Source organism: Psammomys obesus, unplaced genomic scaffold, assembly GCF_907164565.1.
Source record: "Psammomys obesus unplaced genomic scaffold, mPsaObe1.curated_primary_1811, whole genome shotgun sequence".
Classification (NCBI taxonomy): Eukaryota; Metazoa; Chordata; class Mammalia; order Rodentia; family Muridae; genus Psammomys; species Psammomys obesus.
In genome coordinates, this window is record NW_026591497.1 from 344,360 (window position 1) to 359,990 (window position 15,631).

The 15,631-nt window shown below is 51.3% G+C and overlaps 1 protein-coding gene across 1 annotated transcript in view; it reads right to left on the reverse strand.

Moving 5' to 3' along the window:
* Positions 1-763: 763 nt before the first annotated feature.
* Hic2 (HIC ZBTB transcriptional repressor 2) overlaps positions 764-15,631 on the reverse strand; it is a 31,466-nt gene continuing 16,598 nt past the window's right edge. The window contains exons 2-3 of the mRNA XM_055610310.1: positions 8,956-9,053; positions 764-6,814 (exon numbers count right to left, since the gene is read on the reverse strand). Coding sequence (XP_055466285.1) covers positions 4,981-6,814; positions 8,956-8,981 — 1,860 coding nt within the window. The 5' untranslated portion in view covers positions 8,982-9,053 and the 3' untranslated portion in view covers positions 764-4,980. The remainder of the gene's footprint in view (positions 6,815-8,955; positions 9,054-15,631) is intronic.

A 15,631-nucleotide genomic window follows, 5' to 3' on the forward strand; every position in this document is an offset into this window, starting at 1 on the left:
CCTGGGTGTGAGGACACCAATCACACACCTAACATACTGACACACACATAAAAATAAACGCAGCTGACTGCTGAGGCACAGGCCTTTAATCTCGGTCTTCAGTAGTAAGAACTAGGCTCTTTGTAGCCCTGACTATTCTGGAATTCACTCTGTAGACCAGACCGACCTCAAACCTGCCTCTGCTGGGATTAAAAGCACGGACCACCACTCTCGGGGCGAGGCTGAGTCAGGTTCTTTTGAGCCATCCCACCTTGTAAGAGCACACTCGAGGAAACCTATGCCACAAGCCCAGCCATGGGGAATCACTTGGATAAAATCGAGTTTTAAAGCCTACCAAAATTTGGGGCAGCAACACTGGAGACTAGACCTACCAGGAGAGCTCCCGCCAACTGGGTGGGGGTAACGAATGCCTGCGTTAGAATATAGAATTCCAGGACAATCAGGGCTACAATTCAAAGAGAAATCTTTGGGAGAGTAGGGGGGGAAAGACAGACAGGTAGGGAAGGAGAGAGGGCTCTTATCTTGCCCCAGCCCTTTCCAGGTTACAACCATGGTCCTGGGCACTGGCCACACCTCATCTCAGCCACTGTCCTTTATCTGCTTTCTAGACAGCCTCAGCTAACTTGAGCCAGTATCACTCCAACCATGCCCACAGCTGAAAAATTCCCCAGCCACCAGTTTGTCCCAGGTCCTGCTTAAAGACCTGGAGGCACCTTGTCACTTTGCCAGACGTTATGACCACAGGACAGACTCCACACCAGTTTTCAATCAAGCTTTTAATGAAAAGATCATAAAATAACAGTTTCTCATCACTGTACATTAAGACTGCACGCTTTTGAATGGAGATCAGTCTTGATAAATCACTCTGACACTGGAGGGCTGCATAGCTGCAGCTCTGACCTGAATGCATCCATCCAAACTCTTTAGGGAAGTAAACTCAATTCAATGTGATGAGTGGCAACAGTGGCGACCATACAGGAGTGCGATCCCAGCATCCCTCCCCTGCTCCAGGAAGGGCAGAAAGGACATGATCCCTCTTCCAGTTCCAATTAAATGAAACAGATATACCCCATCCCTCCTGAGGTATTTGCAAATGGGATGGATAGAGCCCAACCTGGGGCTCCTGGAAAAAACGAGTGATGGGTTAGGTACAGGGAGGTTCCTTTCAGCACCTGGACCCATGGGGCCCCACCAAGTGGAGGGGAGGACCCTGGGAATTCTCCCTGACCCAAGTGAGGTCTGTTATGCAGCATTTTTGAGGTCAATAAATTACAGCAATAAATAGCAAGGTGAGGTAGGGAAGGGGTCCCTGGTAGAGTTAAAGTAAGCAACTGAAGCTGCAGGCCTCCTAGGATGGGGATCCTGGGCAGCACAGCTTCCACCCTTTCCCGGGTCGGAATGTCAGACTGAGGTTGGGTCCCTCTCTAGCCCTCATTCCTGGCATCCATTTCATAGGTTCAGTAACATTGGCCCCGCAGTGACTGGGGAAAGGAAGCCCTTGGTCCCATTAGTGGAGCACAGCAGGGCTTTGAGAGCCTGTCTGTTCTTTTCAGGCCACGCCCCTTAGCTTCTGCCTTCGTTCACAGCACTTGCTCCCTGAGGCCTGACCTCCCGGCTGCCCAGGATTTCCCCTACTCACGAAGGCAGCAGTCTGCCTACTGACAGCCCAGCAGATCGCACTCCTGCACAAGGACCTGAGGTCCAGTGAATACTGACAGTGTGGGCAGCAGGTGGAGACCTGGCTCCCCTCAGTTGTGATGGACGGAAAAACACACTTCTGGGTCCTGTGAGGTCAGGCATCACAGGCTGAGGTGTATGGCTATGCTGCAAGTCTGAGATCCTTATGTGGTATTCACAAGTTCATCTTTTCCTTTTTTGCAACCTTGGAAGAGCCCTTGCAGTAGCTCGGTCCGGTGGGAGTGGGCACTGGCAGAGCCGGGCCTGCTTCCACCAGCTTGCCCTAAGTCTGAGAAATAAATACATTCATCACTGCACAAACATTGATACAAAAACAACACTGTTGAGAGTGTTTGCACCATCTGTTGGTAAGGACCAGACTCAAGTCAGCCCCTTCTGCTGCCCAGGTAGGGCGTGTGCAAGATGGAGTCCGCTGAGCTTCCTAAAGCTCCCTGTGTTTTGGCCCGAGTGACTCTCACAGTAACACAAGGCGCATGGGCAGGGCCAACATTCAACCCTTGGGTTCAACCAGGAGCCTAGGGGCTGGTCAGCGTGGTGCACGCTCTTTGGTGGCAGCTGAGCTTGAAGAGGCCCCCAAAATGGGAATGAGGGCTCAGGAGAAGCTAGGGGAAACTTCTAGTCCTTACCCAGCACCCAGGGCTGCCTCAGAAGGACCCAGGTGGGAGGGGAGAGTTCCCTGGGGCTGGCGTTATAGCTGCTGAGGTCTGAAACTGTAAAAGTTTATGTAAACAATGAGATAAATATATTAGTATCTTTTCTTCTGAGCCCACTGAGGTTCCATACTCATTCAAAATGTGCTTTGGTTTAAAAAATAGGTTTTGTGAATTTGGGTATGAGCTTTTTTTTTTTTCTTTTGATTTTTTTTTAATTTTTCCTACATGACATCTGCTATTTTCTGTTTCCTGTTTCTCCAAAACATTCAGAAATTACATGACTAAAACAGAGAACTGTAAGCCGCCTTGGCCTCTTATGGCCTGATTTCCTTGAGGCTCTTAACATCTCCACACACACTCATACACACACACAGACACACAGGCAGAGACACTCAAAAGCATGCACCAGTGGAAACAAAGGAAAAAGAAAACAAACCCCACCCATCCCAACAACCCTTAAAATCTTAAATAGGAAACTAGTGTTTTGTTTTCTCATTAAAATACAGAAAAGGTTTGGTACAATACTAAGGTGGATACAATACTCTGTCGAACAGACATGCTGAGTGAGGGGCTCTGCTCCCAGTCCCTGAATTTTCTGTAGATGTGGCTGCCCAAATCCTGGGAGGCCACACAGGGTTCCCATGCCATGCAGACCTTGTGGTTTAAGTGCTGGTGAGGTGGGTATGGTGGGGTGGGTGGGTGCAGAGGCTAGCACGCTCTGCCAATTCCCTTGGTGAAATGGCACCTGGGTCTTCATTACTTGATTACAAATCAAGTAATCCAATTTAAAAAATGGGGTACAGAGCTAAACAGAGGTGTTGAGTCTGATTCGTAAGAGCAAAGAAGCGAGATTTACAGGCACGGGGTAATGAAGAACTGGCTCAGTGCAAGGGCACTGCGTGTGGGCCTGGCCAGGTTGCCTCACTCCCATACCTGACACTGGGTACTGAACTCAGACTAGGGGGTCTCTGGAAAGGTGGAGGCTGGAATTTTTTGGTCTGAAGTAAAAATTGAAAGGAAAATGAAAGCCATGAAACATGATAAGGTCAACAGACCCAATTCTGTAACTCATCTGGGCAGAGCACAATCTTGGTCTTGCCTTGCCCCTTGCTGGAGCCCATGCAAACATCTGAGGCTGGCCGACACCCATGTAGAGGTTAGCTTTGACCCTAATACTGGCTAAGTCCTTAGGTGGAGGGCAACTCTTACCTCTGGCTCTGCAACGGGCTACTAGATATACCTCAGAGCTCAAAAGGGCACAGGCCAGGGCTCACTTCCACCTTACCCTGACCCATGCAGAGAGCTGCTCCCTCCTCATGGCTTCGGTCACTCAGGTGCCCAGCACCTGCCCCCTTCCCCACAGCATACCCTGGGCAGCAGACATCCCTTCAGAGAACACTGGGGGCCACAGAGGCTCGGGCCAGCCCAAGCCCAGCTTACTCCCACTATTAAAAAAACAAAAGCAAGTAGCTCAGCCTCAACTGTACTATGGTATTGGATTCAAGAGGTAGCAAAGGTCAGAAGGCTCTCCACCTTGTTCAGTGAGCAAGGAAGTGAAGCATCTGTGCATAAGCAATACATACACACGCGCGCGCACACACACACACATATACACGAGTACCGATGGCCCTGGCACAAGTCTAGCCTCCCCTCCACCCTCTGAGAGTTCACACCTTCCAGTTTCAACATCTCTAGAAGTTACATGAGGGTGGGGGTTCTCAATAAAAATAAGTACCTCTAACAAGGGAAATTATGGAAAAAGCGTGTTCTCCTGAGGAAATCCAGGAAGGCAGGGCTCAGGATCAGGGAAGCCTTTGGGCAAGAAGGGCTTCTGGAGCCTTGGAGAGGCAGGTTCAAACATGCCCAAGCACCAGGACTAGGGAAAATGACAGGGAGGGACAGCTGCCTCAGTTACATTCAGTCTGCAGACCCAGGCTCATCCCTAAAGAGGCAGGAGGAAAATATTGTTCATTTTGGTTTTTAAAAAAGAACTCTTAAAAACTGTAAAAAAGAAATAGGAACAGCTCAGTAGGAATAACAGCACTATAGGCCCAGAGGGCTCTTTAGTTGTAGAGAGGTAGGCAGTGGGGTCACCCTGACTGTCCCAGTGCCAGCTAGCAGAGAAAGCAACTGCCACCCAGCACCGGCTCCCCAACACCAGAGTCACACTGCACACAAGCACACATGCACACACACGCAGGCGAGGTCCCTGCCAGCTCATGGCCTGCTCCAGGCACCACTTTTGGCCACAGGAAGCCTTGTGCCTCCCCCAGCCCAGCCTGCAGGAAAGGGACCAAGCAAGTCCCACGGACACCCACCCACGTGACGGACTCCCACCTGGCTCCTCAGCAGCCTCTCCAGGGAGCTGGGGAACCAAGTGGGACCAGAGAGGTAGAATAGTCACAGCACCACATGCACAGGGCTAGACCGGTCAGCTTCTCTCCTCTCGGCTTCCCTTGGTACACTGTTGGTTAAAGCTCTGGGTGTGGAAAGGCTGGGCCAGAGGGGCTGCCGGGAGCCTCGTACTAGACTTTGGGGCTCAACCCTCCCACCACCACCCTTCCCCACTTCTCCTTCCGTGGATTCCCAAGTGGCAAGTCTGCAGAGGGCTCCCGCGGGTCTTTGGCTTCTAGGAAGGGGAAGTGTGCATGCGCAGGTGGCTGATGAGGTTGCGCTGTTGGGTGAACTTGCCCCCACAGAGCTGGCACTCATAGGGCTTCTCACCTGAGTGCACACGCATGTGCTCTGTGAGGCGGTACTGGCGGGTGAAGCGCATGCCACACTCATCACAGGCAAAGGGCTTCAGGCCCAAGTGGCTGCGCATGTGGCGTGTCATAGTGCCTCGCTGTGTGAACATCTTGCCACAAATGTTGCAGGGGAAGGGACGGGTCAACCAGTGTGTCTTCTCATGTTGCCGCAGTGTGGCTGGGTCCTTGTAGGTCTTCTCACAGACGGAGCACTTGAAAGGACGCGGCTCAGCTGCGTAGGCAGCACTGGGCGTTGACAGGTCCTCAGCCTCCTCCTCCGCACCCCCACTGCCGGTCTCATACGCCCCTTCTTCCTTGATAAACAGCTCCTCCTCTGTGTGTGTCTCCACGTGCGCATTGAGCTGCTCAGAGCTGGGGAAGCCCTTGGCGCAGGGAATGCACACATAGAGGTTGTCCCCATACGACACCGTCTCGTAGCCTTCCTGCCGATACACATAGTGGGCGCTAGTGTGGCCACTGCCCCCCTCGCTCCCACTCTGCCCACTGTCCTCACTCCCATCTTTGCCATTCTCCTCCTCCTCCTTGCAGGGGTACGGCGGCTCCCCATATGACCCACTGGGGCCACCTCCACCAACACTGCTAGCCAGAATGCCATTGGGAACCCTGTCCCCAGACCCCTCGCCTTCCTCCCCTGGGCAAGGACCTTTAGTCCCCGTTTCTCTCCGATCAAAAGGAGACCCAGCCGCGGGCTCCTTCTTGTTCCAATCTTTTTTGCGGGCTAAATGCCGGAGGCTCTTGCGAGGCTGCCCACCCTGCCCTTCCAGCAGACTCAGGTGGTTTTCCTCAGGCCCTTCCAGATCCATGGACTCATCAGGAGTGGCCCGCAGCTCAACATACGAGGCACTATTGCCAGCTGGCAGGGTGGAGGTTGAAGCGGGTGCAGGTGATTCACGCTGGCTGTCACTCAGCTGGGCAGGGTCCTCAGGAGTGAGGTGTGGGCCAGGGGTTGTAGGAGGTAAGGGTGGGCTCTTCTTGGACAGGTCCAGACCCAGCTCCTGTTCACAGCCCCCACTGCCATTGGTGCTGTTGCTACAGGTCCCCAGCCCTACCTCCCCACCAGCTGAGCAGCCCCCCAAGCCCAGGCCATGTGAGCTCTCCTGGGCGGAACTGCCCAGAAAAAGCTCATCATCTGAACCTTTGGCCTGAGGGAGCTCCTGGGAAACAGAGTGTCCTTTGTGCCCATCTACAAGCCCTGGATACCGAGCCTGGATGACAGAGGCTGTGGACAGCCGCTGGCTGCGGGTTGGTCGCCCCATGCCAGCAGTACCCACTCGTCCAAGGCCAAAGGGCTTCCCAGCTCGCTTCAGTTTCCGGCGGCAGAGGGCTGCCAACTCAGGCAGCTGGAGGTAGCTGGCAGCAGTGAGGAGAGTGCTGAAGTTTGGCTCAGATGGCTGGTCGCTAGGCAGCAGCTTGCCCGTGTAGATGAAGTCCAGTATCTGCTGGAACACACTGGAGCTGACCATGTCCGTGTCCAGGTTGATGAGGTTGTCATGCAGGACCAGGGACTTGAAGTAGATGCTGCTAGCAGCCAGGACATTCTTGTGGGCCCGGAAGATAGAATTCTCCACCATGATGATAACATCACACAGGAAGCCCTTGGTCCTCTGCTGGTTCAGCTGCAGCAAGAGCTGTTTTGAATGGCTGGGAAGCTCCATGTCGGGCCCCATGTCCCTGCGCCCTGCCCACGGGCACCACCTGGGGGCAAAAACAGGCAGGACCATTAACCCAAAACCTCATGATGGCCTGGCACAGGATATACACTGATTCCACTCCCGACTCCACCCCCCTGGGGGACAATGCGTAGGAGAAAGGAGAATGTATATTCCCATACCCTGCTATTTACTCACATAGAAAAACCAGATTATAATAAACAAAGGCACCAGGCCAAAAAAAAGGATTTATAGGCTGGAGAGAGGCTTAGTAGTTAAGAGCACTTGCAGCTCTTCACAACAGACCCTGAGTGGGGAGGTGCAGAGCTGTCTGTAACCCTGGTTCCCAGGGATCTGATCCCTCTCTATGACCCCCGCAGGGAGCAGGCGCTCAAGCGGTGCACATGCACACATGCAGGCAGAACATTCATACACAGAAAATACATGTACAAATATTTTGACGGTGCTTGAGTTTTACTTGGTTACTACTTCAGTTATAAAAGAAGTCAACCACGGGCTCAGAGCACTATGTGAAGAAGCTACAAAACGACCAGCAGGTGGCTCTGGAAGCCAGAGAGCAACAACTCTAACGAGTAGGGCCATGAAAGCCCTGCCCAGGCTTGCAAACCCACAGGACTGGTCTTCCCACATTTCCAGATTTTTTGTGGGTAATATCCTTATACTAAAAGATTAAAAATTTAAAAGATAAAAAAGCAAAAAAAACCAGAAACAAAGCAACCATGAACTAAACCAAGTTCCTTTGCTAATCTCTGGCCTGCAACCTTTGCTCTACCTGAGATGCCTCTAAAACACCCCTCCGGGCAGCCAAGACTTCCTTGTTTGCTAACTCCTTGTCCTGACCCTGATACCGTATCCTCTCTCCCACTCTCTGGAGACACTGGGAACTGGGAATCTCACTGGCTCTATGCCCTTTCTATTTGCCACTTGGAGCCTGGGACCTGTAGCAAGCTGGTCCTTGCAGACAGGCTGCACAGACTCTAGCTGCGGTGACTAAATAATAAGCACACAGGTCCCTAGTCTACATAGGAATCTGTCAGCAGAGCAAGTGTGTCCAGGTGGGGTCCAGGCAGAGAAGCAACTCAGCCAAGCAGGGCAGAGCCCTCCAGGAGAACAAGCTTGGCAAAGCATCCCAAAGGCTCCAGGAGGTCAGAAGCGGCATTCCACATAGACCTGAGCTCACTCCTAACTCTACACAGCCAGCCTTGCCTTCTACGCAGCAGCACAGGGGCCACGTCAGTGTCCAAGGAGACACCCAAGGTTTCAGGAGACCACAAGGCATGGAGACGCAGCTGCCAGCTATACAGTGTCAGGACCCACAGGCAGAATCTGGAGGCTCCAGCAACTTACACAGATAACTCTGCACCTCCCAACTCGGGGTCTTTTTCGTTCTCTTTTTGAGATAGGGTCTCCCTCTGCAGCCCCACGTAGCCTGGAAATTGATATGTAGACCAGGCTGGCTCGGACTCACAAGAAATCGACCTCCCTCTGCCTCCAGCGCACTAGTATTAAAGCAATGTGCTGTGTACCGTGCCTGGCTTCTTGGGTCCAATTTGAGTAGTTAGCTGAACTACTCTGAAGCCCACCACCACCCAAGATGTCCTGCCCTTTCCATGAAAGGCTCCCAGTCTTGTCTTCCACCGAGATGGGCCTGCTATGGCTTCCCTCTTTCTTCCATAAACAGAGATTCTCTTCAGCCCAATATCTATCCTTATTCAGAGAAGAAAACCTTAATAATCGAGCCCACTGTGAGTAAACAAAAATGTTAAAGGAATGCTACCACTCCGACAGAAAGCACCTGCCAGAGAAATCTGCCTGCTCCTTGCCCACAACAGCTGAAAGGGTGCTAAAAGGCTGGAGACAGTGAAAACCAAGCCTTCACTGACGGGTAGGTGGAAACAGCCTAAGGTGTGGTTTCTACATCAGGCTCTAGGTATCAGCAGAATGGCCATGGCAGTGCAGCTCTGCAAGGAATATTACCTGGTACCTCGGGCCTACCAAGAGAAACAAAAGGGAGGCTATGTGCCCAAGTCCCATACGCTGCCTGCCTGTACTGCACAAACAATAGACTATAGGGCAGGACACAGCCTATACTTCAGAGCTGTATGAGAGACCCAAAAAACCCAAGGGCTGGAAAAGCAGTGGTGATTGTTCCTCTCTCAGGCGTACCGGAGTGCCAGGGGCCCAGAAACCATGTGAGCAGCAGCCGGCGGGGGTGGCCTCCTTGAGCACGCAGACTTCCTGAGGGTGCATCAAAGCCTGGTTACCTGGGGAGAAGAAGGCAGGTATCAGTGGGGGGGGTGGGGGGTGGGGAGGAAAAGGAGAAGAACATGAAGGAGGAGTCTCTACTTCCAAAGAGGCCAGGAGACCTATATCAGGTATGAGCAGCTAGGGGGCATTACCTTGCCCCTAAAGCACATTGTAGAAAACCAATGCCTTTAATCCCAGGACCTCTAATCCCAGCACTACCAGAGACAAGTGGGCATCTGCACATTCACGGCCAGCCTGCTCTACATAAGAGGGTTCCGGAACAGTCAGGGAGAGAGAAGAGGAGAGAGAGAGAGAGAAGAGGGGGGGAGGAAAATACCCTGGGGGCCATCTTGGGAGGCTAAAGGCAGGCACAGCTGGGTGGCAGGAGGCTAGGGCAAGGCTGGCCTTATTTACATAACAAAAGGTCAAATGGAGCCACTTGTGGAAGGGCTATTTATAAGAGCCAATCTGACTACACTGCCTCCTTTCCCTTCTTTCCTTGGCAACAGGGCTCTTCTATCTAGAGGCGCAACCCAGCAAAATAGCCAACAGCAGCTCCCAAGTGAGGGACGCTCCCACTACCACCACTCTGGGTCCTACAGGAGGTGGAATCTTGAGGTTCTGGGTCCCTGTACTCCATACAGAACAGCGTGGTCTCCGCTGGAACAGGCAAAGAGTAGAAGGAGCCTGTAGCAGCCAGGAACCCATCTCTGACAGCCCTTCCCCCACACCATCCCTAGGGCCATGAGGGCAGGTCCCTCAGGAATGTGACCAGACCTGGGGTGCAGGCCTTAGGCTGAGAGGCCTCAATTCTTGGCTTCAGGCTGTCAGCTGTCACTCCAGCCTTTGGAGCAGCTCCCATTTCAGAGTGGGCTCATTATCCCAAAGGCTGCAGAACAAAGAGGCAGCTCTGGAGCTCCAAGTTTAATGAGCTGGTTACCCAAGAGAATAATGGACAGAAGAGGAGCCAACAAAACTGGAAAGATGGATACCAATGACCAGAGGGAGCCACGAAATGCATCTTAGCCAGCTGGACAGACACCTCAGACTAAACCAGGCCCCTGCTCAGCCTTCTGCCACAGTATTTGCCAAATCCTGAAACCACAAAGATTGGGACAGCGAGTAGACACCACTCAGGAGTGCCTACTGCGCAGCCCTGCCAGGCACTTGCCCAGTCCAGGTTTGGCTAAGTGACTGACCAAGGTCTAGCAAGAAAAAGAATAATGACTCTTTCTGTGCCCTCCACCAGAGGGAGGTGGTACAACCCCTATTGACAGCCCAACTCAGATCCTATCCCCACCCCATGGTGAGTTCCTGTTGTCTAAAAAGCATTGTTCTTTTCTTCCCAATCCAAATGATGGCCAGGTATCTATAACCTACCTACTTTTCTCGGAGAAGCTATAGCCTGGAAGACAAGGACTGAGAAACATGCCTAGATCAGCAGCCCAGGAAAAGCAAGACACAAAGCTACCTAAAATAGGGTGTAGATAGAGGCTAATACCCAGCAGCTCCAAACAGGTGCTGTTGCCTTTAACGGAGAATAAGAAGCCTGGCCCAAGAGCACTGCCCGCCCAGAACAATAGCAACTCTAGGCATCTGTGGCAGGTGACCTTGGATCTAGGGGTTGACCAAAACAAACCCTTCAGGGGTCCAGAGAAAGATTAAGAGAAAGCCAGCACAGAAACTGCCCTCTTGTCTAGGAACTCCAAGCTTCCCCTGTGGGTGGGCCCCAGCAAGTCCAACCTCCACAGGCAAGGCCCAGTTTGCTCTACTGTAAACAGGAGTAGAAGGAACACAATTCTGGGTTAGCGCCACATTAGACACCAGCACATGGCCTTGCTGACGGGATAACATGCACCCAGTTAGCCTCCTTTGCCTCTCCTTCCCGTCCCAGGGAAGTCAGAGGCGTGCGCCCAGAAAGGGACGAGCACACACAGCACACATGCAGCACACACACCATACAGCTCCCTCCAAGCTCCCCCACACTTGGTTTTTTTGAGACAGGGTTTCTCTGTTTAGCTCTGGCTGTCCTGGAACACATTATTGAACTCAGATCTGCCTGCCTCTGTCTGCTGGGTGCTGGGATTAACGGTGTACTCCACAGGTCCCACCCAAGTCTTTTAAATGCACTAACCCAGGACAGCACGGCCTAGCAACACTCCACACGAGGGAGCTAGTGCTTTTACCCTTTGGTCTCTGGGCCAAATTGGATCAAAATTCTATATTTTGTTGTCTTTTAGGTTAGGTTGCATATATCCCAGACTGGCTTCCATGTTGCTTGTTTTTTTCCCCCATGTAGCTTGTAATATGTGGCGAAGATAACCTTCAACTCCTGATATCCCACCTCTATCTCCCAAGAGCTGAAATTACAAGCAACTTATATCTGCCTCAAAATTTAAAACTTGAACAATTTTCTACTAGCTTACTGATTTTGTGTCATACTATTTTGGGAAAAATTAAAAAGTCAAACTACAGTATTCTTTTACATTTTAAACTGGGTGTGATGGCTCAGACCTGTAATCTCGGTACCTGAAAGGCTGAAGTACAAGAATCGCATGTTCAAAGCCAGCTTGAGCTTCAGAGTGAGACCTGTCTCAAAAACAAGGGCCAGCCTGACACAGTGGGGCATGCCTGTAAACCCAGCACTTAGAAGGCAGAACTCTGTGAGTTCAAGGCCAGCCTGATCTACATAGTGAGACCCTGTCTCAAAACAAACAAACAAACAAACAAACAAACAAACAAAAAAGGCAGCTACATGGTCCTATTAGCACAGGCACTTGCCATCAAGTCTGACCTGCACTGATCCCCAGACCCTGCCCCCTGACCACCACACACATACATAATAAACATACAATGAAAGCACAGACAGAAATTCCAGTCACTGGCTAAGTGGAAGAAGTCATTTAGATCAAGCTCTACAAAAGGCAAAACTGACAGGAATCAGTGCAGGCTTGCAAGGCAGAGCAGCCACAGCAACACTCCTCTCTGACTGGAACAGCAATATCGGTGTGTCTCCACAGTCAGTCAAAGTCCTAGCCCAGCACAATCCTTCAGAGCCTCCCTTCCTTCCCCCAGGTATCTACAATTCTCAGTATTTATTCACCATTTTCCTGCCTAAACACAGCATTTAAGTGGCCAAGGAAATGACAGAGCCTGGGCTTTTCCCACTTTCTCCTTATGCCTCCTAACCCTCAGAATGGAACTTGTGGGGGAATGGCCCCCGCCATGATCCTGCTGTGAGGGTTCATGTAGCCTCAAGGACTAGTAAGGAAGACTTCTCTTCCCTGTCCCCTACAATGGGACAGGAGAGCATTGCTATGGCCCAGCACTTATAAAAGTGATTCTCGCTTAAGCAGAAAACTGAGGAAGTCTCCATTCTTCCCTTTCCAAAAAGTGCTGCCCCAAATCAGCTTAGACACCCACCTTTCCTAGTGCCATGGTCTCCAGGGCGGCACTCATTACCACTCTGGCGGTTGCGCCTTCTTTGACTCCCTCTGGCCAACAGGATGGTAGTCCAGCTTCCAAGACAGGAGGACTGCAGGCCCACACAGCAAGGCCCAGACTCAGGGTGTGGTTTCAAGCCACATGATACTCCTCACCCTTCTACTCAATGCCTGATCCCCTCAGGCAGGAATGAAGCCTCCTGGAGGCATCCTAGGGCACCTGGACTGGAATGCCTCTGCTTCACACCCAGCCAGGAGGCCTGGTGAAAAGGGAAAAAGCCAGGAAAGGGGGCAATCCACAGAGCCCTTGAGAGCCTTCTCATCCTGCCTTCCCTGTGGCAGCCTCTGAAGAAGGCACAGGGGACTGAGAGAAAGCTCCTGCCTGGCTCACTCCAAGGAGTTTCTTCTACCACCATCATCCTCTTGCATGCCACTACCAGGTGAGAGGGATAAGCTGTGACACCAAGAGCACTGATGGGCACAGCATAAGCACAGGCAGCTTCTATATCTCAGAGACTTAAGCGCTTCTGGTATGTCAGAGAGGTCCCCAGACATGTTACTACCGTCTAGAAACCTTACCGTGGGGGCAGCTGGTTCACTCCCCATTATGGTAATCTCATATCCACATGTGGCTGGACTGTCTGAAAGAGACTAAGCAACTGGGCAGCTAGAAGGTTCTCAAAGCCGAGGCCAGGGCCTAACTATGGGCACAATGTAAGATTCCATTTAACCATATCCCTGTCCTGGACTCTTCCCTAAAACCCTATCCAAACTGGCCTTTCACCACAGCCCACAGGAGGCTCATCTGCCCAAGTGAGATAGGTCTTCAAGGGGTGGGGGGCTGTGCACTGACTGGACAGGTCTGAGCAGGTCTGGTCTCACTGAAGCCTGCCACAGGCTTATGAGGACCATTATCACTACCTCCAGCTACAGATAAGGTTCTTGGGGGTTAAGCAACTTGCTCACAGAGAAAAAGAATATATAGGTAGCAGAGTGAGAATCTGTGGTCAACTTTCCTCACTTCCAGGAAGGGAGAACTCAGGCTCCTTTTTCTCCCACCCTTGGAGGCCTGGAAGCCTAGCTCACTGGTAGGATGCTTGCCTCGCTTGTGTAAGACCTTGGATTCAAATTCAGCACCACAAACCAAAACAATACCCCTTACCACCTGCCTGTTCTCATGCTCTAACTCCCTGTGAAGATACAGGTCTAGCTCTCTCACCTGAAGAAGAAGAAACAATGTGAAGACTGCCATTCAAGCCTGCACTGGGGGCCAGCCTGGGCTTGCTGCTTCTCTAAGTATATCCCTAGCCAGGTGTGGTGACCTCCTGCCCTTTAGGTTTGGGCTTGGTAGTGGGTGAGGCTCATTGCTCTGGGCAAGCCCAGCCAAATAATTTAGCCCAGACCTGGATGCGAGCCAGCCACTCCTGGCTCTCTCCCAAACCATCCTCCTGGAAAGCATCAGGCACTTCAAATGCCAAGAGCCCAGCCCTCCTCTTGCCACAACTTTTATGAAATGCAACACTCAGGTTCTACTGAGAACATAGGTGATCTGGTATCAGAGACCAGGACTGACTTCTTCCTCCTCCTGCCCTAAGACCAGCTCTATTGCATAGAGACAAGAATGATACCCACTCTAGCCTTTGACCTTTTCTAAGCCTATCCTGAAATGTCCGAGGGCCCTACTAGAGACTTCTTGCTGCCCACCCGAAGATGAGACCTGCCTGGACCCAGACCACCTGGCCAAGCATGCTGCTCCCTAGGCAAGTAGCCCCCACTATAAAAAAAAAAAGCACAGAGAGGCTGGTGCCACAAGGAAGGCCTGAAGAGACACACTACGCATACCATATTACATGGGCCCTGTGCCTCAAAGGCACAGCTTCATCTGTTAATCCCGTTGTGCTTAACTTTAGAGCCAACAAGGGCCAGAGCAAGGGTATTTCCTGCTAACTGCCCTGGTGAGCCCCAGCTCTAGACTTGTCTAGTTGAGGGCAGCAGATGAGTCCTCCTTGACAATGCAGAATAATAATTTGAAATTGCGATGAGTTATTACAAAACAGATTACCTGCAATACAACAGGAGCTAAAACAAACAAACAAAAACCACCACCACCACCAAAAGCCCCCCTAGGTAACGTGTAAGTGGGACCTTAGGCCAGGTGTAAAGAGTATTTGCCTTTAATCCCATCACTCACTTAGAAAGCAGTCGCAATCAGATCTCTGTGAGGTCCGGGACAATCAAGAATACAGAGTGTGACCTTGTCTTTAAAAAAAAAAATATATATATATATATATATGGTGAGAATTCAGGATAAGGGGAGGGTCCCTTTTCTTGATAGTGGATAGAGGAGCAGCGGCGGCGGCACTGTGTTTTTAGAATGCAGGTGGTAAGGTCCCACTATAGACCTGCGGTAAGAATCAGCATCATTTTTCTTAGGTTCACTCACTCATTCATTCATCAGTGAGGGGGGTGCGCATGAGCAGGCGATAGCACGTGTATGGATGTAAAATGACAACTTGTGGAAGTTGGCTCTCTCCTGGGATTGAACTCAAGGAAGACATCAGGCTTGTCAGCAAGCACCTTTACCCCACTGAGTCATCTCACCCACCGAAGAGCCTGCACCGTAGTCTTGGAGCTCATACTTAGTATGAGATGCACTGTCTGGGGCATGAGCTTTCTATTTCTTGGAACTTCCAGGGTCTCCACCCATACTAAGTACTTAACAGTGATGTCAAGTAGAAAGACAGACCACAAAGGAAGATACACCTTCCAAGCCAACAAGTCCAACAGCTGGTGACTACTAACTGTACTCCTAGAACAAGAGATAACTGAGGTCTAGGACTGATAACACGGGCACCCTCAACCATGACTATAACTAAGGGTATTGAGCCTTCCTGGGCAATGCACACTAGTTAGAGAAGAGGTCTTAGTAGCTGAAAAAGAGGAAGCTTTGGCTGGTGAGATGTTTCAGCACATGCTGCCAAGCTTGACAAGCTTGAGTTTAATACAGAGGACATGTGGCAATACAGCAAAATGACTCCTACAGAAACTGTCCTCTCATCTCCAAATGTACTATGTGCATTTATGCTCTAGCACATAGGCAGAGCCACACACAATGTCACACCTTGTAGCCCTGGCCATCTTGGAACTACATT